General features: G+C 41.1%; 2 protein-coding genes across 3 annotated transcripts in view; one reads left to right on the top strand and one right to left on the bottom strand.

Annotated features, from left to right (window-relative positions):
• The window catches only part of LOC141803374 (multiple PDZ domain protein), a 47,079-nt gene extending 39,204 nt beyond the window's left edge, over positions 1 to 7,875 (bottom strand). The window contains exons 1-11 of the mRNA XM_074687359.1: positions 7,708 to 7,875; positions 6,734 to 6,856; positions 5,837 to 5,932; positions 4,761 to 4,930; positions 3,190 to 3,426; positions 2,813 to 2,881; positions 2,536 to 2,658; positions 1,331 to 1,414; positions 731 to 844; positions 501 to 600; positions 271 to 362 (exon numbers count right to left, since the gene is read on the bottom strand). Of these exons, the coding sequence (XP_074543460.1) occupies positions 271 to 362; positions 501 to 600; positions 731 to 844; positions 1,331 to 1,414; positions 2,536 to 2,658; positions 2,813 to 2,881; positions 3,190 to 3,426; positions 4,761 to 4,930; positions 5,837 to 5,852 (1,005 nt within the window). The 5' untranslated portion in view covers positions 5,853 to 5,932; positions 6,734 to 6,856; positions 7,708 to 7,875. The remainder of the gene's footprint in view (positions 1 to 270; positions 363 to 500; positions 601 to 730; positions 845 to 1,330; positions 1,415 to 2,535; positions 2,659 to 2,812; positions 2,882 to 3,189; positions 3,427 to 4,760; positions 4,931 to 5,836; positions 5,933 to 6,733; positions 6,857 to 7,707) is intronic.
• The window catches only part of adgrl3.1 (adhesion G protein-coupled receptor L3.1), a 138,600-nt gene continuing 124,630 nt past the window's right edge, over positions 7,484 to 21,453 (top strand). For both annotated transcript variants that reach the window (XM_074687372.1, XM_074687381.1), the window contains exons 1-2: positions 7,484 to 7,579; positions 8,351 to 9,118. The gene's annotated coding sequence lies outside the window, so the exon portion shown is untranslated. The remainder of the gene's footprint in view (positions 7,580 to 8,350; positions 9,119 to 21,453) is intronic.

The raw sequence follows: 21,453 nt of genomic DNA on the forward strand, positions 1-21,453 counted from the left end.
AACAAAAAAAAATACAGCAAGATGAAACACACAGGTAACAAAAGATGTTGATGAAACAGAATAAAAGTGAAACTAGACCCATTCCCTTTCATCAACAAAAAAGACCCTAATTGGTGTATGAAAGTACTTCAAGTTGCAAGCTGTGCAGAAATTTCAAGATGCTGAAATCATTACAGTTCAGCAGAGAATATATTTGAGACCACAAGGTATTCATCAACTGAGTGCACTATGAAAAAAAAACATATCTTGGAGCATTTTAAAGGAACTCACGGCTAAAATGATATCTCCAACATGGATACTTCCATCTTGATCCACAGTGCTACCTTTCACGATGCTCTTTACTATTACACCAGCACTGTAGACTAAAGAAAGGATGTATCAGGGGTCAGTAAATTTTGACACAGAAATTATTCAAAACTGTTCCATGAGAAATAAATAATTTAGAATTTCATAATTTAAGGAGGATTTTTTCAAAAGGTTAAGACCTAGAAAGTAATTACCTGAGTTTAGGTCACCGATGTAGCTTGCAATGGTGAATCCCAGTCCCCTGCTGTTTTTAGTGAACTGCACACTGAACTCATCATCATACACGTCGTTAAGCTGATAAAGGGCAGCAGCCAGAAAAAAAACAATACACATCTCAATATATCTATAAATATCCAATATCATTCTCGCTAATTCTACATAAAACTCTTCATTTGACTTGTATCAGATACAGAAACACACATACACAAACCATGTCGTCAGAGCTGTCCTGGCCAAGGGCAGGAGAGGAAAGGTGGTTGTCCTTGGTAACATCCCTGGCGATAAGCAGTTTCACCTTGCTACCAGCATTTCGCAGTACCTGAGCCAGGTGGTCATTTGTGAAAGAATCAAAAAGCAAAAGTGTGTGACATGAATGAAAATGACATTAAATGAAATGTCTCTTCAGGGATATCAGCCCAGAAGAGACAGAGAACTACATGTGGAAATGTCATGTGGACTGCATGGGTGATAGTCCCAAATAGCTGCATGGCATCAGGTACTCAGTTGTCTGTGTGTCAAGAATGGAGTCAGAATTCAGTTTTTCCTTTTTCTAACTTGGGTCATTACTGTTCTGAAGCCAGTGGCAAGCACACAATGTTGGTACTCGGATGCTGGTCAGGAAGGGTTTTTTTGTTTAATGGCCCACAAGGGGCATCTGAGGGCATATTCAACACCCAACTGACACAGCATTGCAGTGTTTTTATACAAAGCCAAAAGCAGTCCCTCAGTTCCAACAGTCAGAAACAACAACAGTATTCTTATCAACCTACTTCCACATGATCACATTGTCATTAGAACAGCTTACCTGTGCGACCTGCTCGCTGTTCATGCCCGCCAAATCTGTATCTCCAATACGCAGGATCTGATCTCCGCTGCGCAGGCGCTTGTCCTGTAAAACCCAATCACACCATTTTTTAAAATATATTCTGCTGTATGTCTCTGGAAAAGAAAAAGGGGTTTCATGGTTCTCATCCAAACAGAACAGTTGTCAAAAAACATCAAGCTGTTCCTTAAAGATGCTATGAGGAGGATCTGTTTTAATTGCACTCCCTTGCCACCTTGTGGCCCGGAGTCTCCGCACACTGTCGCAAACTACTTTTAGCAAGGCATGTGTTTGTGTTGGAATTAATGGAGATTGGATCAAAACAAATTTTCTTTGTTCAAGACAACTTTTTACTGGACACACTGCACCGAGGTAAGGTATTTAGAAGTACAGTTACATGGTGCTACAGTTTGAAACGTGACATCAAGCAAACGTAGCAGCTATGTGTTAGCGACATCCGCAGCCCGGTGCTCAAACATCTCTGTAGGCTATCGTGGCAACAAGTAAACACTGTCAGTTTGTATGTAGCGCAGCTTGCAGTCTGCTGCTATAAGACATGTCCGTAATGTGTAACATTAGTAAATCCTGATTAGCTATGTCCTGCCAGTCATCTACTAAGCAGAGCTAACGTAACCTCACTCTTCATTTTATTGAAAGACTCCCAAGTTTAAACAGACCACTGCAGAATAACTGCTGACTGTGGGTTGGAATGAACACTATCACAAACAGCTAAAGGCTAATTAGCCTCTTGCTCGGTCTGTATCACTCTCCTGTTTAGCTTTCATCTATTCTTCTGTCCTTTTCTGTCTGACATTTAGGCTCCTGTGTCCACCATCACTACAAAATTATTCATAGATATTGTTTCAGCAGAGAAAAACACAGATCTCTGTGTGTTATCACTTCTCACTAATAAACTTTGTCAGCCAGTGTGGTGTTTCATAGAGACCTAGACCTGCTGTAAATCAATCCAGTCCTGGTTGACCCAAACTGGAAGCTAAGAAGTAGCAATTTTAAATAACCTGTAACCAGCAATATTGGCACTGATAATCTCATTTCAAAGTGTGGCTTACGATCAGGCATATATCTAGAAAGGAGACTTTTTTAAAAATTACTTTCAAACCCCTCACAGCCCCTTTGAGTTGACGATTTATGGTTTAGAACTGTGATTGCTTAACAAGTGGATTTACCCGTCCAGCAGCTCCACCAGGAAGAATAGTCTTGACCATGACGCCTGTGCTTCGCCCTCCAATGATGCCAAAACCAAGCCCTTTCCCATCATTGATCAGCTCGATCATTTCCACATGGCGCCTCTAACGTACCAACATGAGAGTACAAGGAAAGGAGCCACCAGAGAGAGAAGAGAGGGAGATAATATCTCTTACTTAGGTGTCACAGATATTTGATTCTGTCGTTAATACACATCCATAGACTCACACTTCGGGAGTCACTCTACAGCTACTATACCTCATGAGCAATAGCAGACAGGTTCCTCCCCATCGACATGGTGCGGGATATCCGAGGAGGAGTGCAGTACTAAAAAATAAATGTCATGTGTAAAACAAAAGCAAACTTGAAGTGACATTGAGTAATCTGAGCAGGCAGTTACGATCAAATGAAACCCTGAGACAATAAAATATCCAACTGTGCTTGAGTTTTATTACACAGTGTAATACTCTCAAATGTAAAATGTGACATTTAGAATGGCGATGTTACACATTTTACAGCTGAGAGGAAAAATATGATTTGGTTGTTTCATGGGGAGAGTGCTTTAAGAATAAATTGTTTCCTGTTACTAAAACCCTCTTTAACGATCCTTTATTTATGATGAATGTTTTACTCACCTGTGATGCTGCATGAAGGCAGTTCTCTGAGTAAAAGTCTGACAAGGACAGTTCCTGCGAGTCCAGAGACGAGACGCTGCTTTCCTTGTGTTGGGATCTTGCGGTGCTGGGCCTCCGGTTCTCCATGGCCCATGTGTAGGAGTCACTGTGGCTCAGCGTTTTCAGGCCCAGCATCATGCCTTTGCAGGTGCCACTGTTCAAGGAAACGGATTTGGAAACTGCCTTGCCCTGGTTGGGCTGACAGAGCAATAATGGACGGATGGAGACAGGAGGAACAGAGAAGATGTGTAAAAATGGTAAGTAAAAGAGATTGATTGTTTGGGATAGAGAAAACAGATGAGTGAGAGGAGGGTCGAAATGTAATGGAAGGAGGAAAAAAGATTGGAAGGGGAATGGATGAGGGAGATAAAGAGATGGGAAAATGGATTGATAGAGAGGTGGAGACATTAATTGAAGAATGGAGATATGGAGACAGAGAGAAATAGGATGGGGGTGGGAAAGTGATGGAAAATGGAAAGGATAAAGAAATTGAGGAAAGGAGGGCATGTGAGACAATGAAGAGAGATGTGGGAAGGAGAGCAGGGAGGGGAAGGGGAGAGATGGTAGAAGTGTGTTAGCCGAAAGAAAAAAGTACAGAAAGACAGGTTTAAAATGGAGCAGGGAGGGAAAAGATAGGAGAGCAGGAACATGAGGATCTGAGATAAACGCTTCAGTTCAATACCCCCAAAACCCACAAAACTGATCCCTTTTGTCTTTTAAGGTTTTAGGTTTCACAGTTTAAAAGTGAGTCTCAGAAGATGCTTAGTTCTGATCTGTATGCTATTCAATTCCTACAACCTTGACACCTGTTAAAATAGAAGTTGTAGAATAAAAGACGAAACACTATCAAAATACTAATGGGCAAATCCACACTCCTGTGATTTGCAGACTTATTCTTAATGCAGAATATTGAAACTTGAGGATTTTACTTAAACATGAACTCAAAAAACTCTGATTAAGAATCCAGGAGCCTTCGATGTAATCCAGTGCCATGTTTCTTGGAATACAGAGGAGCTAAATGACTGCTGGCTCACACGTTCAGCTAATGTAATAATGTAGATCTGTAGTGCTTATGGGGTTTAACCTATTACAGAGCACCACAACAGACTTATAAAGCCAATGATAGCTGTTTACAAACACAGTGAATACCTTGATGGTGACTTATTGTTGTAGCACAATGTGTGTGGGCACAAAATGCACATGTGTTGGGATTATGGTGGAGAAGATAATCATTGTTTGGCGACATTTATGAGCCACCATCAGTGCCAAATCCCACACACATATTGCAACAAAGTTATGACAGTGTAACAGATAACTTGTGCAAACTCCCTGATGTGGTTGTACAGCCACTTTGTCCTTCCCCCATCTCTCTCCTTTCCTCTCCCTCTTTCTCAGGGCTTTAGTGGTAAGCTTAGGTAAGCTGATTACTCATCCAGTTTGGTTTCTGCATTCAGTATTTTGGGAACGATTCCGGCTCCTTTGCCACCATTCAATATACACCAAACACCCACGCGCTCATGCTCACGCTGTACCTTCACTGCCGGGGGCTTCCGCTGAGCTTGCTGTAAGCTGAGTATATGATGGAACAGGGGGCTCTGCAGGACAGTTTTTAGCAGGGAGAGTTTCTCTTGTGCGGGGGCCTCTCCTCTCTCCTTCAGTTTGGCTTGCAGTCTCTCCACAGCCTCCAAGGCACGCTGAGTATCTGCAGAGGGAGTGTGTATCATTTGTGACATTCAGAATCAGCATTTCTCTTATCTGGCTCTGTTTGAGCCTCCACATGTTTTAGCAGTGACTGAGCAACCCTGACATAAACCCAGACCTTTGAGACGAAGTTTTAAACCAAAATTACTTAACTGGGACAAGTGGGAAAAATCATGAAAGTTTTCTTAAGTCTTGAGAAGTGCGTTTTTTAAAATCCACATCTGTCATTTGAATCCAATATGGCATCTTCTGTCAGGATTGATCCACAGTGAGATGTGCAATAAAAACAACCTGTGTGTGGAGGTTTTAAGTAGAATAGATTTGTATTCATCTGCAAAAAATATCCCTGAACTATGGCTTCCAGTGTGAGTTCTTTCAGCAGCAAAGTTTTTTTTTCCTAAATGTTGTTCCACTCCTGTCCTTACCAATTTCTTTGCAAAGCTATTAAATTTCAAACCGCAAATTTTGAGTTTACAAAGCAGAAGCAAAATGATCCTTCCACATGAGACTTACAAAAACTTTATCACGCTACAATAGATAGTGCTAAATGAGGATGTGATATCCAATCTTCACCGCTTAAAGCAAAGGCCAAATCTCAAAGGTTGCGTCAGGACATACTGCCCTTGTTTATTTAGTGGAGCAGCTGCTAATGAGCACAAGCTACAGTTGCAGTAATTGCATGTGGCAGAGGGTTACGACCTTGTAAACTCTTCACCACAAAGTTTTGCCGATCGAGCAGACTGTGAGTCCTGTGCCACCTGCACATGTCGCTTTCCCCTCCTGTCGGGCTGCAGCCGCTGTGCTGAGTAGCCTAATTGTAAGCCTCTGATGGCAGTTGCAGGGAGTCTAACTACGGTTAACGGGAGATATAAGCCTTAAGAACGTTAATACATCTGCATAAACTTACCCATGATCTCCATCATAGTCTGGCAGATTTTTCAGCTTTTGTGCTCTCTTTGCGACAAGTTGTTTGGGTTACATGTTATTCTTCTCTATTTTGCACCTGCAACAAGAACAACAACAAAATGAGTATTATGCTTTAACATGACCTTGTACAGTATCTACATTTCTGACAGTACAGGCTGAAATTGACATTATATTTATGGAATAAAAGTGCCAAGGTGAGAATACTTATTTAAGATCTCTCCTTCTCAGAATAAGACAATTATGACAGATTGTGTACATGCATAATTAAAGCATCGTATTATATTTAACATCTGTTCTGCAGCATGTATAATATAACCTCTTTGCCCTGTCGTTCAAGGCCTTGGCCATGCTTGTTTGCAAGCACCTTGCTTGTGGACTTAAGCTCTTTAGCAGGATTTAAATCTTCTCCAAAAGGCTTTATCAGCCTCTGATGGTAATTAGCAGGGACACATGGCCTCCCGACCATTCTGACTTGAGGGGGAGCCTGTAAAGCATCAAAGCATGATGCCAATGACATGATTTGATTTGCAAAACGATGGGCTGGAAATGACAACGTCTCATCTGAAATCTAATTAGGAGGCATTGATAGGCACGAGGGGTATAGCTATAAGTATGCCCTTCACGGAAGCCTAATGAAATCTATATCTTATACCTGTTGATGTTAAAGCGATAGTGACTGCTTCAGAATAAAAATATCATTACACATAAATGATTTACAGTAATTACACAGGCCTATTAGCAACCAATTTGGTATGTGATCTGGAAGACAGATTGTTAATTTCTTTAAAAATGACCGGGGCGCATTAGAGCTATTACTGTGACGAACAGACGGACATCGTGGACAGCTCAGAATCGCTTACAGAAAGCCTCATCTCACCTCCATAGCAGCGCCGGTGGGCTATCAACAGGTCCCCACTTAGCTCCAAGCACAGCACATCCACCTCCTCCAACAGTCCGCAAGGAAAGTTTACGTGTACCGAATACAGAGAACGACACTCTCCTGACAGGACAAGTCATAACAGCTTATTGAAGGTCGGCAAGATATCAAGAAGCAAGCTGAGCGCTTTATTTTTCAGCATTGTGTCCGCGGCTTCGGAGCACTCCATGCAGTGCGCATGTCACCCTGTGATCTTCAGGATTCAGAGGGTTCATCCCTCTGGGAAAGGAAGTAGCCTCCAGTAATCCTGTAATACATGGCTGAGGGGTACAGTAAATTTTCGTTTTCAGTGGGATTTCAAGCACGATCACTCAGTTGATTTAATCCATCCTAATCATTACTAAACCATTTTTTTTTCTTTTATGAAACAATAGCAGATTTAATAAAAATATCGAAGAATGAGAATATCATTAAAAAAACAGAAAACAGCTCAAAATTACAGATATTAAGCCCACCGGTCATCTTAAAAGTTGCACTGACAGTAAAACATAGTTCATATATTTCTTTTTAAAAAAAAATATTTTTAGTGAATTTACCATTTTTAAAGAAAATATGTCACCGATGAATCGTGATTTGACAAATAATGTACAAATAAATGAACAAATAAATACATCTTTTTGCTGCACCGCGGTCCCATGGTCGATTCGAGTACCGCTACTACCACAATTTGGTAAAAGACGCGCACAAAAATTCTTAAGGGCAGGTAGATCTTCTGCACCACTCCTCGCTTGAACGCCGTCCTGAGTCTAACGTAAAAAGACGCTCCCCTTTACATACCCCACTGAGGTATTGTTGTTGCCTATCTTTATGTTGAATGCATTTCTGAGTAAAGCTGACTGACTGCGTAGCGACAGGTTACTGTAATTCGTCACGGATTGCAGGGCGTTAACACGTATCAGTGTGATTTAGCTAACCTCAATTGCTTGACAGGAAAACGCTGTCCTCGACCGACGACAGAGCCGAAACCTTCTTCATTGCTTGAGGATTACTTTTTCTGGAGTTTCGGAGGAATTTCCGTTCTATATGACGTCGTTTTGGCATTTTACTTTGGAAGTTAGCTGGTTCGCATTTCTTTAGCATGTCACCACTGTTATCTATTGTATGAGTTGAACGGTGAGCGACTCCTGGTGGTCAGTGAAGGAACTGTTGTTTGCCGGGACTTTATTTTAGGGGCAAAGGAAGACAGAAAAACAAAAAGTCATATTTTTTTATTATAATACAGTTTATGTTAAATTCCTTGGGGGGTCTTGTCTTTATATTTGGCTTGAATATTTTCATTAAAAATGAAAAATCCACGTTAGACCTAAATTTGTCCCCTGTTATCTGTTTTTGTCACTAAATTAAGAGTGACTCATGCACCTGTGGAACTGTACATAAAGATATCACTCGAAAATGCCATTATGTTAATTGTTAACCACCCCTGTGTTACAAAACATTTCTCACTCCAGTTCATCCCTATTGAAACTCGTCTGCAGTGGATGTCTGATCCTGTGTGCCCTCTATAACCCGTTCCTACCGTCGAAACTTAAGGAGCCCCTGTGTGTTTTCTCACGGCAGGTGGAGCCCTAGGTCCAGAGATTTAGGAGCCAGATCCAGTTCCACGTTTTCCACCAGACACCCCCACTTCATCTCTCCCTCTTTTCTCTCTCCGCATCCCCCAGGCAGGAATCATCACCCCCTCCCCAACCCTTCTCCCACCCTCGGCTCCCCGCCCGCCTGCAACGCAACGCTCCTTTCGCCGGGCTGCGCTCGATCAACCGAGCATCCACAGCGCCTCCAAATTGGTTTGTCATTTCTGACCCCTCTCTCTCTCTCTCTCTGTTGACCACGGTCCTCTGCTCTGCTGCGCCCTGCGTCTGTGGACTTCAGCAGAAGTCAGTAAGAACATAGAGGCAGCAGACAAAGATAAAGAGAGAGAAAGGAGAGGGAGGAAGGGAAGGATACAGACTGACGGATAGAGAGAGAGAGATACGCCTCTGTCCTCCTCCAGCACTTCACTGGACTTAGTGCATTTGGAAGGACGCGTTACATCCTCCCGTGTGAGCGCTGATCGGGATACTGAGCACGCAGCTATTGGTTTACAACACCCTCAGCTTTATCTCCATCCCCAATTTTTCTCCACGGCTTTTGGTGCGGCAGCAAGACTAAACACAAACCCGGATTCGAGGCGTCAATCAGTGAAATTATTTATCGATTGGAAAAGATATAATTCTATCCAACATACGCTGTGGAGACTGTATAAGAGAGCGCAGGAAGGGTAATTCCTGACTCCTCTGTGCGCTGGATGTGTATAAATGCGCCTTCATCGCTGCGACTGGTGATACGGTAAGGATCCACTCTTTATTCCCAGCACACATGATGTTGATGTTTTTGCAGACGTCGCTTGTAAACGCTTCGGTAATGTGTCAACCTGTGTCTGCCTCTGACCTGTTCAGAAAGCTAGATAACAGCGCCGACTTGGGTTCTCACGGATGCCCATGGGAATGTGGCCTGCGATTATTGCACTTAAGGGGCGCGGAAACTGGCCCTAATGGACGAGGGGGTAAAAATGTAAAGACAGGTTTGGTGTTTGCTCAGATGATGGTCCAGCGACTTGTGGCTGGATGGGCGTCGCTCGGATGGGATGCTGCTTAGGCGAAGCAATATGAAATAACACCCATTATCTCTCCGTATAATAATCTATGCAATCACATTATCCCATGACAAAGGTGTACACATAATTATTATTCTGGGTCCGCGATCTGCCTCGCTGCAGGGCGCAATGCTTTGGCATGATGGATGACAGATAGACGAAGTGTGCACCTCCTCAGTTTTTTTTCTGTCCTATTTTTACGCAGCTGTCACTGGAGCATACAGGAACGCTGTTAGCTTATTTGGAACTGTGCGGGGTTGTCAGCCGCAGTCTAAAATCCAGAGTAAATCCAGCCACTGTAAGGAAAAAGGAGCATCAGCAGGCCAGTGCACCCCAGGATACGTCAATCATGCGGCTACAGGAGTGAAAGCTGTGGCACTTATTTACTGATGAGGCGTCCAGGGTTGCAGATGACCTTGATGTGCGACTGAAAACTACTGAAGGTTGTGCACTTCTTTGATCTTGACCTAAAGTGAACAGAGCTCCCTGTTTCAGCTGTGTGCTACCACAGATGCACACTGTCCTCTTTGTAATAAGCCTCTCATTTGACAAAGAAAAACATCCCCATCCTTTGTGCCCCCATACTGATATTGTACTCGGTGGTTAATCAAAAGTGTACAGCCTGACAAATAAATGCAGGTGTCTGCTAATCAAAGCAGCCCTCAGTAATGATTAGCTCAGTGTTTGTGTGTATGTGTGTGTGAGAGAAAGAGCTGTGTGCTGGCCCATTTCAATATGTACTCACAATATCAGAAAAAAAGCTCTCAGGCAGTGGTATTCTGTTTAAGCTCTATGTAGATTTCATTGTACAGTGGTGGTTTAAATGAGGGCACTGTAGGTCGGAGTGCTTGACAATATGTGGACTCATCTGTCAATGCTGCAGTTAAGACAAAATGCTCCAAGGGATCCACGGAGCAGGTGGGAAAATGGTCAATGTAGGCAGTTATTGGTTTGATTTTTGGAGACATTTTTACATCCACTGGCTCAGCTGCCATTTCAGCAGCATCTGTTAAAGCACAGGCTTGTCTCCAAGGAGATTATTATGTTTGTGGATGAGATGAATATCACTAAATCAGCTGTCATCAGTGCATCTGTTTTTCTCTAAGTGATCCCACAGTTTCCTGGTTGTAGGGAAGTTGATTATTAGCCGCAAATGCTCAGAAAAAAAAAAAACTTGCTGTAGATTTTAGCCGAGTTATCTGTTTTGAAACAGTGGAGACAATGTAGCCCCCAAAAAAGTAGGTGTGCATTGCTGTCTCAACTTGCAGCAGTCACAGTGGATGTGTTTGGTTTACTTTTCTGACAGGCTCACCAGAGAGCCACAAGATGTTTGTCGGGTAACACACCATGAATGCGAGGCATGTCAAAGAGCATTTCGGGTCACAGAAAGTTATGACACCCACACAGCAGTGACTTCGCTACAGCACCTGAAGCTGTTTAATGTGCAATGGCAGCAATCAGGCGTTGTGCTGACTGCAGGTCTGTCTGTCCAACTTTAATTAGGTCACTGATTCATATTGCTTGTGTATGATGCACTAGAAAGACACAGCTCCTTGTTAAGCTGGGACTGCAGTCTGCGCGTCACAATGCCTGCTAATTCAGATTGTTCTGCTTGATTGGCCAAGGGTTGACTTTCCCTGCTTGGAGCTGTCCATGTAACAAAATATTTGCCTAAGATTTGGATGGCTTCAGAAACTTAATCCAGCCCTGTAATGGGAGCAGTCTCTTAAATACGAGATCATATGTTAAACATCTTGTGTGCGCATTGAATTCTTGAGATAATGAACACAAACCCCCTGAAAATCCTTTTCAGGCAAACAAAAACAATCACATACAGGCCTGAATATGAAGACAGGCATGTAATCAGTTGTATAAGAAAGGGAACTGCTGGATACTGAAGTCTCTATTTCCATTGGAGTCGAACTTCAACACTTCTGCAATTATTTCTTTTTAGTAGGCACATAGAACTTCAAGGCTGATTCCCCAGAACCATTTTAACGAGCATTTCCCAAAGAATTTGCAGTTTCCAGGATCCAGTCCTCTATTAAGTTAATTTATGCATAGCAAGGTAAAGGTTTGTGTCCGAGAGCCTTGTAGATAAACAGAAGCTGGTGTGTTTATTATGCTCTCAGAGACAACCAACCCTTCCTGCATAAATAAATTGTCACTCTTGTGGCTTATGCTGTGAGGAATAACCAAAACAAATCATAATGCTGCAATAATAATGTGAAGTTTCAGTGAAAGCAGAGCTGCTGAATTTCACTCCACTCTCCCCTATAATACGATGATTCGCATTCCTAGTCTCAACCCCACTTTGTGCGCTCAGTTTAACCTAATTCAAAAGCCTTTTCCTTTCTTGCACTAGACGAACATCTCTCTCCAGTATTGGAATAATGAGGCCAGATTCTTGCCCGTCTTCCTCATCCACCCCAAGCTCTCGGTCATGTATTAACACATCCTTCCTCCTCCCCTCCCTTAAAGAATAACCCCAGCTTTCTGCCTTTTCCGCCATTGACTGGAGCTATCAGTTCACTTCACCTCCCCTAATGTGTGAAATTCACCTCCCATATCACTCATCCCTATTAGAAGCTAAAGCTATGTGAGAGGACTATGCAGCTACACTGCTACCTGATTGGATGTATGTGTAAAAGAGGAAAAGCTGGAGCAGACGACTGGCTGTCAGATTTCAGGGTATTCACTGACTCATTGCTCTTATGGTTCCGTCTAGAATAACCCTCCAGAGATAGATGTCTTACTCTGCCTAAATATGGAACTGTTGGAAGGCGTCATGCTTTAGCTATCACAGCCTATTATCCGTCTGTATTTTGAGGCAGGTTTAAAGAAATGTACACCAGTGGTGAGTGTGTTCATACTGTCAAAAGATTTCATAATAAGATTAATTTTGAGTTATATGTAAATTGTTATCATAGAGTTGAATTACATTCATGAGTGCAGCGATGATGCTTAATAGCAGTGGTTGTAAAGTGTAGGTCATTGCAGGGAGATGTTTCCTTCAGGCACTGGATGAGAAGTTGTAATTTGAGCTGAAAGAGATGATAGCATTGATAGTATTTCATCCGTTTTACAAGTCAGTTTGGTGCTTTTTTTCTTGATGTTGATTTGCAAAGTGGCATCAATGATTTAATGCTCCAACTTTTGATTATTTGTACCAAATACCAAACCCTCCTTTTGTTAAAGGGGCTGTGAGGAGTTTGAAAGTGATCATGAAAAAGTCTCCCTTCTAGATAAATGCCTGATTGTAATCCACACTTTAAAATTAGATTATCAGCGCCACTATAGCTGGTTACAGGTTATTTTTGAAATGCTACTTCTTCTCTATGACAACACCATGCCAGCTGACAAAGTTTAGAAGAGAGAAGATGGATCTGTGTTTTTCTCTGTTGAAAACGATTTCTGTGATTACTTCTGCAGGCTGGGACACGAGTTTAAGGCAAAAAACAGGGGCGAAACCGTTTGTGATGATGTCCATTCCAACCCACATGCTGCAGTTATTCAGTGGTCTGTTCAAACTTGAGGGTCTATCAAAAAATAAAGAGTGAGTTTACGCTAGCTCTGCTTGGTAGATGACTAGCAGGACACAGCTAACCAGGATTCACTAATGTTAAACTGCCAGCTGCACCAAATATAGACAACTACTAAACTAAATTGACAGTGTTAGTTTGTTGTCATGTCAGCCTACGGCTACGTTGGAGCACCGGGCTGCCGATAGCGCTACACATAACTGGCTACTACATTATTCACTTGTTGACAGGTTTCAAACCGTAACGCTACGTAACTGTACAGACAAATACCTCACCTTGTCATATTGTATCCGGTAAAAAATTGTCTTGAACAAAGAAAATCTGTTTCCATCTGATCTCCTTTAAATTTTGAAACAAGCATACACATCGCTCAAAGTCATTCTGACAGTGTAAGGTGGTGAGCAGTCCTATTAGAACAGATCCTCCTCATAGCATCTTTAACATATTTAAACAGTGTGTTAAAAATGAATCAACAAATTCACCAATTAAGTTAAATTTGATTGTAAAAATGTTTACTTATTCAGTAGCTGTATTTGCAAACTGAATGTGTTTAGGTTTACAGTTTTTGGTTAATCAAACAAGGCATTCATAGTACTGTCAATGAGAGTTTAAGTAATTCTTACCCTGATTGTTTTAAAATAGATGCAGTCAAACTGATAATGATAATGATAAGACTGCAACAATCACAATAATCATTTTAATAATTATGACACATTTGTGTCTCAAAATGCTCATGAAAACACAGCAGGAAGTATTAACAGATAAGCTGTTAAACAAAGTGAAAATTCCTCAGACCTCCTCACAGGTTTGATTGCATCTAATTTTTAATCAAGAGTTTTGTAACAGCCGTATTAAACAAGTCTTAGGACCCGAGGTTGTGATCCATCTCACATGGGATAAAAATTACTGAGAAATCAATCAGTGTAAATTAATCCTCAAAGTACCCCACAGCCATTTATTAGGATCTTAAAATTGTGGTGATGTGTGATGTCTTTGGCTCTTTCCCACTTTACTTTCCAGTTATGAAAATCCTAAAGAGAACAAATACTGAAAATTAGGAACACTACACACACACACTGACAGCTTGTACAGTGTAAGATATCAACAGGATTTTACAGTTTTTAACCGTTATATTTCAAAAGACATTACTTTAATAACACCAGCACGGTTTAACAGTAATTCTATGGGTATGCCAACTTAAAGAATACAACAAAGGGATACAGTTTTTACAGCATAATATGTGCAGTAAATGGTTGCGAAAAGTTTATGATGAAATTGCTGTAAATTTACAGCTAAATATTTTGCTGTGTACTTTTGCTTACTCTCCTTCATTTTCCTTTGGAGTGATCAGTCTGAGAAGCCCTGGAGGGAAAAACTGACATCAAAAATGCATGGTGACTGTGTGAAACTGTTTCTATTTGTTTTTCTTTAACCAATCTGACATTTTAATTTGAGAATTTTAATGTCCAGCTTTATATCATGGTGGAGGATCAAAAAAGCAATTGAATGCTGTTCTGAAGAAACCAAATCTAAGGAAAATTAGGGTTATTATTATCCATTTCTGAAATGGACTGAAGAAGACTGAAAAAGTGAATAGGTTGATTTTTGACATTATCTATGCAATTACACAAGGCAGAAATCAGACTTTGATGGCTGTATGAAGCGCTTGAGACCATCGCTGTCTAATTTTGACATAAACCATGCTGTGCATGATTAAAAATAGACCTGTAAATATGGCAGCTATTCAAGCCCGAGCTGTGAAATAAGAAAAAGCCTTCCTGTTTTTTTGTATCTACTGCTCACTAAACAGATGGCCTTTACCACCAGCTCTTGATTTGTCTCCTAACTACATGTTTAGGCAGCTGCATTCTACATCAGCTTCTATATCCACAGCCTATTGTTCTTTTCAAACCTGTCACTCACTAAGTAGTTGTTATTTTCTGTTTACAAAGGGCAAGATAAAATCGCTTGTTCCTCCAGTCAACACATCTCCTGTCCGCACTTCTCCTCAGTGCCCTTCACCTCACCTCGCCCCTCTGGAAGCTGTCACCACTCAATAAGATGCACATACACACACATGCATGCATTTCTTCCCACTGATACTGTAAACACACATGAGTGTGGTACACATCAATTACCACTCTCTCTAACCCCCACACACCCACACTCATGCACACACATTCACACTTGTATGCAAGCATAAATGTAAACGCTCACACACCCACAGAGAGAGCCGCACATAGACATCGCCTGCAGCTGTATATTTAGTGACACACACAGTGCCATTAGGGAGCTGAATGGAGAATCAGTGTACAAGGCCAGAGTGATTGTAAGAAGCTCACTCAAAGGTCTGCTGATTATTTTGGTCTCCACAGGAAATCATTTACAATAGCACTCCCCCCCTCCTCCCTTTCTTCCCAGTCCCTTCCATTTAAACAGGGTGGTGTTTGTGTGTGTGTAAGTGTGTGTGTGCTGTGCATTTATGCAAGTGTCAAGTCAGTATCGATGGGGGTGAATTCTTTGCTGCGTTGTTTGTGGGGCTGAGTCTATGGCGTGCCGAGGAGGCCACACTTGTTAAGAGAATAGGGTGCTTGGAAGTGAGTCATACACAATGTGATGCAACACAGCGGAGCAGATTTGAATTATGGGGCAATGAACAATGAGGTCATCACAGGGCTCGGGGCATTAATCTCCCTGTACTGTGGCATAACACAACATTTCTTATCAATGGAGGAAACTATAGCCGGGTTTGATAATGCCTTATTGTTGAAGAGTCTTATTCAGTGTTGCAAATAAAGGATGGAGCTAGTTGACTTCATTGGCTGAGACAATGGACGGGAAATTCAATGCTATTGTTTTAAGTGTGGTTTACTTTATAAGTTTACAGTAACATTTTTGTTAAGATCATTTAAAAATATACTGCATTCTTTTTGAATGATAAAAAAGTTCCTTTCCTCAAGCTTTTTGTTTCTTTCTCCTTCCTCCTTCATCCACTGGGCTGCATTCAATGATATTTTCCATATCTTTTCTCTCTTCAGCAGATTGTCCACAATCAGCGTCTGCTGTAATACCATCATCCCCAGGCCCCTCTTAAATTTCCTGCTTACTGGGCTTTTACTTTAACTGCATTACATACATCTTCCACTCCCTGCTCATCTGGTTCCTCTCAGCATAAACCACCCTGAAAGATAGATCTAACGTGTAGTGTCTTTTGATGCGACTGGTCGTTTGAGGGCAAATTTGAGAAAATAATAATATCGTCATTTATTGTGCCAGTTCAGTGGCACAGCTGCGGTCTTGATTGATATCGAATGGTGTTTTCATTCCAAGTCTTTGAGAGTGAGAATATGTGCCAGGGAGTATTGATCTAGAGCTTAGTTGATGGTGCAGTGTGATAGGCTGGAGGAGGGCGAGGATGACTAGATGGTCATGCTTGATGGAACAAAGATATTAACAGACATAGTTGTGATCAATGTCCTTGTAATGTATGTTTACATCATCACACGCTGCTTTGTGTTTTTACCTCCATGTTATTGAGCTGACTGGCCATGTCCCTGGTGTAATTATAGCACCTACCTCCGCCTAAGGTTAAATCCCCTCTGACTGGCTGCTGCTGAGCAATTCTGATGTGAGGACACTGTTCGAACCTGCGAGGCTACAGCGCATTCACAGCTCCAGCCAAACACAATACCACTCATTTGAGATAAAAGCACCGTGTCCCTTTGGCGTGTATCAGCAGCCGTCAATTGGTCTCTGACGTATCTTTCACATTTTGCAATAAAAACCATTTTACCACCTCTGTGTTTTGCAAGGGAGCCTGATAGTGTCACACCAAGACGGATGAGCAGCACTCTGGCCTGTGAGCCTGCAGCAATAACTTACATGGACCGCGTGTCTGCTTTCTAACCATGTAAGAAATTGTGTGCCTGTTGCCCTGCAGTGTGCTTACGTGTGTTTTGAACCCTTTGATTGTGTCTCTTTCAGATGGATTTGTGATAAATGAGATGGCATCCATCACATGTATCAAGATGAGAGTGAGGGGGAATTGGACAAGGCTCTTTATTGTAGAGCGAGGCTGTGCTGAAAGCATCCTCTGATAAATGGTATTTGGTATTTTTGAACCAATCTTTGTGTAAAAATCATGTCAGGCAATTACTGAAGGCTGTTTTTATGGTTAGAATGATATATGTTGGCAGGTTTGTCCCTTGTGTGAATGCGTGAGTGCTTGTATACTTGAGTCCAAGCTTCAGTTGACTAAAGTTCAGTGGACCACAATTCAGACAAATCAACCTTTTTTGTTTCAGTTATACCCCCCCTCTTCCTTATCCCCCTTTTTCTTTCTCTTTTCTTTCAAAGATTTATGTGGGGCCCATAGACAAGAGTCTTTAATTTTACGCCTGGGTACACCATACACACTATTGCTCCATACTCTTCATGCTAGTATTGAATCTGTCCAAGCCCAAGGCGAGTTTGTGGTTTCGACATGAAGATATAGGGGACCCCACCCTTTAAAGGAAGGCACCACATTTCTTCATTTGGGAGCGCCATAAATCTCACCCAACAGGCACCAAGACAATTTCTGGTGTCTTATGGTGCAATATGTTGTCTGCAGCATAATTACAAAGGGTAATACACGGGAAGCCATCGTGAAAGCATGGCGTAGAGTCATCCTAATTACATACAGCAGGCTCATGAGTAATGGGGGTGACACAGAACATCAATACGACCACTGCCTCTCATAATAGAAAATACCATTGTTTTACTGTGAGAAAATGGTCAGCATCTATCATGTAGAATCGGTTCCTTTTTTTTGTAAGAGGAGAACATGAGCCAAGAGACTTTAAAAAAGCTCGTCATCATATCCATCTATTGTTCGGTCACCGTCCGTACAAAGCCCTCTCAGCTCTCACTGTGGTGTGTAAGCACTCACTATTTCACCTTTGAATCTCCTGATCTTCTCCTTGTCCCTGCTCCTCAGCTGGTGACTCCCGGAGGAGCCCTCTCACCTTGGTTTGATTAAAATCTCTTGTCTGCACATGCTGTCTTAGTAATTGTACTACATAGTGAAATTACACATTTTGCCCATTTTAGATTCAGGTGATTGGGGCTGGAGCCACCTGTTGACCTGAGGACATTCATTTTTGAGATAATCCTACAAAAATCAGGATCATGTTTGAATGTTTAGTACCATCTGTGCAGGTTAACACTAGGCCGGGAAAGTGCAACTAGAAAAAGATTGTGCCCAAAATTTAGCCAAATTTACAAAGTCTGGGTGTTAGCTGCAGGCTCCTGCATGAAATATGAATGTGTTGCACTCATATATCCATTCCAATATCAATCTCCACACTTACACACTGCTTCCTGCTGAGAAGCACTCAGTGTTAGACATAAGCATAGTGCAAAAAAGGGCACTCTATGTTTGGTAGATTAATTCTTTGTTCTAACAATGTGTTTTGGCAATAAATCTTACACCATTGTAAAGCCTGTTTATTCCCCTCTAAACGGTGCCACGTTTCTAATGAACATACATTAATGGGATGAGCAGCAGTGCTCAGTATGTGGTTTGCACCCTAGAAAAATCTGCCAGATCTTCTCTGCCACTGCCAAACAGCGAATTCTGTGGCTGCTTTCACTCCTCTGGTACCTCAGGTGCTGCCATTCAGGTGCCTGATTTTCACCTATGAGCAAGGGCTCTGCTGCAGTGATCTGTAGTTTTCATCCCATGTTTAACTGATGTGGATAGAGCCTGTAAGATAAGGAAGCTTCTAACAGACACAAGTTGCTTTACCTTTCTGCTAGAGGTGTGAAAAATTATCCATATGGCAATATATCACGGTACTTTGACCTGTGATAAAATATCTATATTTCAAAATGTCAATACTTTTATTAAAATAAAATAAAAAAATCATAGTTTAGGTGAGCTGGAAGTATATTACGTCTTCCACACCTCCACTGCGGAAGATGACGCCGAAGAGCTGCTTCGCTGCTTGTTGCCCATAAACCTTATAATAAATATAATCTCAAAATATTTTATTCCTAAACTTCATGATGTGCCGTAAACATGAGGTGCCGATTTGATTTAAATTCTACGATATTTACGTTTTTTGGAATTTTTAGTTTGCTTTTTTGACACCAGACCATGTGAAAAAGTTAAATGATGACCATGTCTACAGACTATGTCAGGAGCCATGTTTCCCCATAAAAAAGCACATCAGGAGAGTCAGAGAGAAACATTTCAACCTCTGCTGGAGAAAAGTGGTAACTTTTTTTCCAATCCAGTTTGAAAAAAAAACCAAACAAACCATATATACATATATATATATATATATATATATATATATATATATATATATATATATATATATATATATATATATATATATATATATATATATATATATATATATAGTTTTTTGTTTTTTTTGACAAAGAATCACAATTTCGAAATTGTCAAACACGTAAACATCAATGTTTTTTGCCCTATTCTTGGATCAGTTGGTTTAAAATCATTTTAAGTATAACTTTTACACTGTAGTAGACTGAAAAAGTAATAATCATAGTTGTGTTTTGCGCAATATAAGATTTTTCTGGATTAACATTGGTTACACCAAGTGACATTTTTCAGTTTTACTAACTGACCAGGTCTTTCACCCAACAATTTTTTTGCAACATTAGTTAAATATCACTGTAGTTTAAGTGACAAACTTGACACACTTTATTTTTCAAAGCTAAAAGAATGTTTGAAACTACATCTGACTTTCATTATTTCAAACACAATAAAATAGAATAGTTGTTTTCAATCAAATAGTTAATTGTTTATGTCATAATATGATCTTATTATTGTGACCCATGTATCATGATGCATATCATATCATATTGTGCGAATCTTGCCAACACTGACCCTACCTTCTGCAGAGTATATTGCAGAGTATAAAATCAGTTAATTTTAATGTCATTTCTTGGTGATGTTCTGCTGTTGTTTTGGTAGCATGGAAACCTGCTGGCCTGTTACTTTTAAAAGAAGAAAATAGAACTTAATTAGGATTTAATGAAGAATTCCTCTTAAGGGATGAAAAACATGATAGTGCACTTCTGATGTTTATGCATGGACTCCTACAATGCCTGCATCTTTAATCTGATCTTTCCCCCGCTGCACTTGTTCACATAAATGAGTCCTAATGAAAAAACTCATTCCCTTTTCTTAAACCAACTTGTTCCTTCATCACCCAGCCTGTGCTTCCACATATCAGATTCTTTTCCACTTCTTGTGCTCAATTCCTGGTTCATTGATCCCCCCACTGTTGACCAGCTCGCTGTGAATAATGTATAACGTGTTCTGAGAGAAGCAACAAGGCTGGAGCGAAGGTGCTGTATTGGTGGGGGGAAGGTTAGCTTCTAACTTATTTCTTGCTAATACTCTGTTGCTTCAGGCAATTCTCCCTCATTGTAGTGCATGAATATATAAGATTTAAAAAGGTTGAGCTTATTTACATGCATATCCTGTAAACACATGTAAATACACATGTGGACACAAACAGTCCTCTAAATCTTTCTTTTGTTGCAGTCTCTGACCACCCAGCCATAGAGATATTGCTCATGGCCCCCTGCACTGGCTAATAGACCCAATTACTGCACAGTCCTAGCTGAGAGCTCCATGGAGGTCCGGACTTTGACACTTTGTATGGATGTGTGGGTGTGTGTGTGTGTGACAGTACAAGGATGCGCTTGTTTTTCTGCTCCTATGGAAATCTTGCATGGTGTGCACACAAAGTATGAAAGTGAAAATTCAAGGCCAAGCGATAAGCTGTTGGCACAGTCTGGTCAGTGCTCTCAGTAAACAGCAAAACACACACGTAATAAAATAAAACAAAATAAAAAGAAGTTTGCATGCCAAGAGTTAGACACACACACACACACTCACAAACCCATGCGCATCATCAATCACGATATATACAGAGTCACACCAGGACAAACTCTGGTGAGGCTGCAGAGTTAAACCTCAAGAGGAAAAGATTGTGACCACTGAACAAACTGTAGACAGAAAAAGGGAGATGGAGTAAATTGTGGGGGGATATGTTGATAAAAAAAATGGGAGGATGCAGAAGGAGGTAAAGAAAGAAAACAAAGCACAGATTGAGGAAGATATAGGAGACATTCTAACTGAGCATAACTGCCACTCTGCATTCTAGAAACAGAGCTAACAATTTCCTTTTCTGAAAAGTGTCTCTGGCATTTGGCTGTGAAATGCCACCCATATAAACCAGTTATCATGGCATGAGAGAGCTTTTTAGCTGTAAACTGCCAGCCAGCACAGAGATGGACCATTATAGACTTTGATACCCTGACACTTAAGAGGTCATTACCAAGCAGAGCACACACACACAGACACGGGCGTGCGTGTAAAAGCGTGCACACGGACACACAACCGCTAAACAAGCAATCAGAGGGCGAAAGTGGCTTGTGAACTGTCTGGTTCTTATGTTTGA

The sequence above is a fragment of the Halichoeres trimaculatus genome, unplaced genomic scaffold (genome assembly GCF_033239565.1).
Source record: "Halichoeres trimaculatus isolate MK-OKI-2021-1 unplaced genomic scaffold, fHalTri1.1 fHalTri1_scaffold_2, whole genome shotgun sequence".
NCBI classification, from domain to species: domain Eukaryota; kingdom Metazoa; phylum Chordata; class Actinopteri; order Labriformes; family Labridae; genus Halichoeres; species Halichoeres trimaculatus.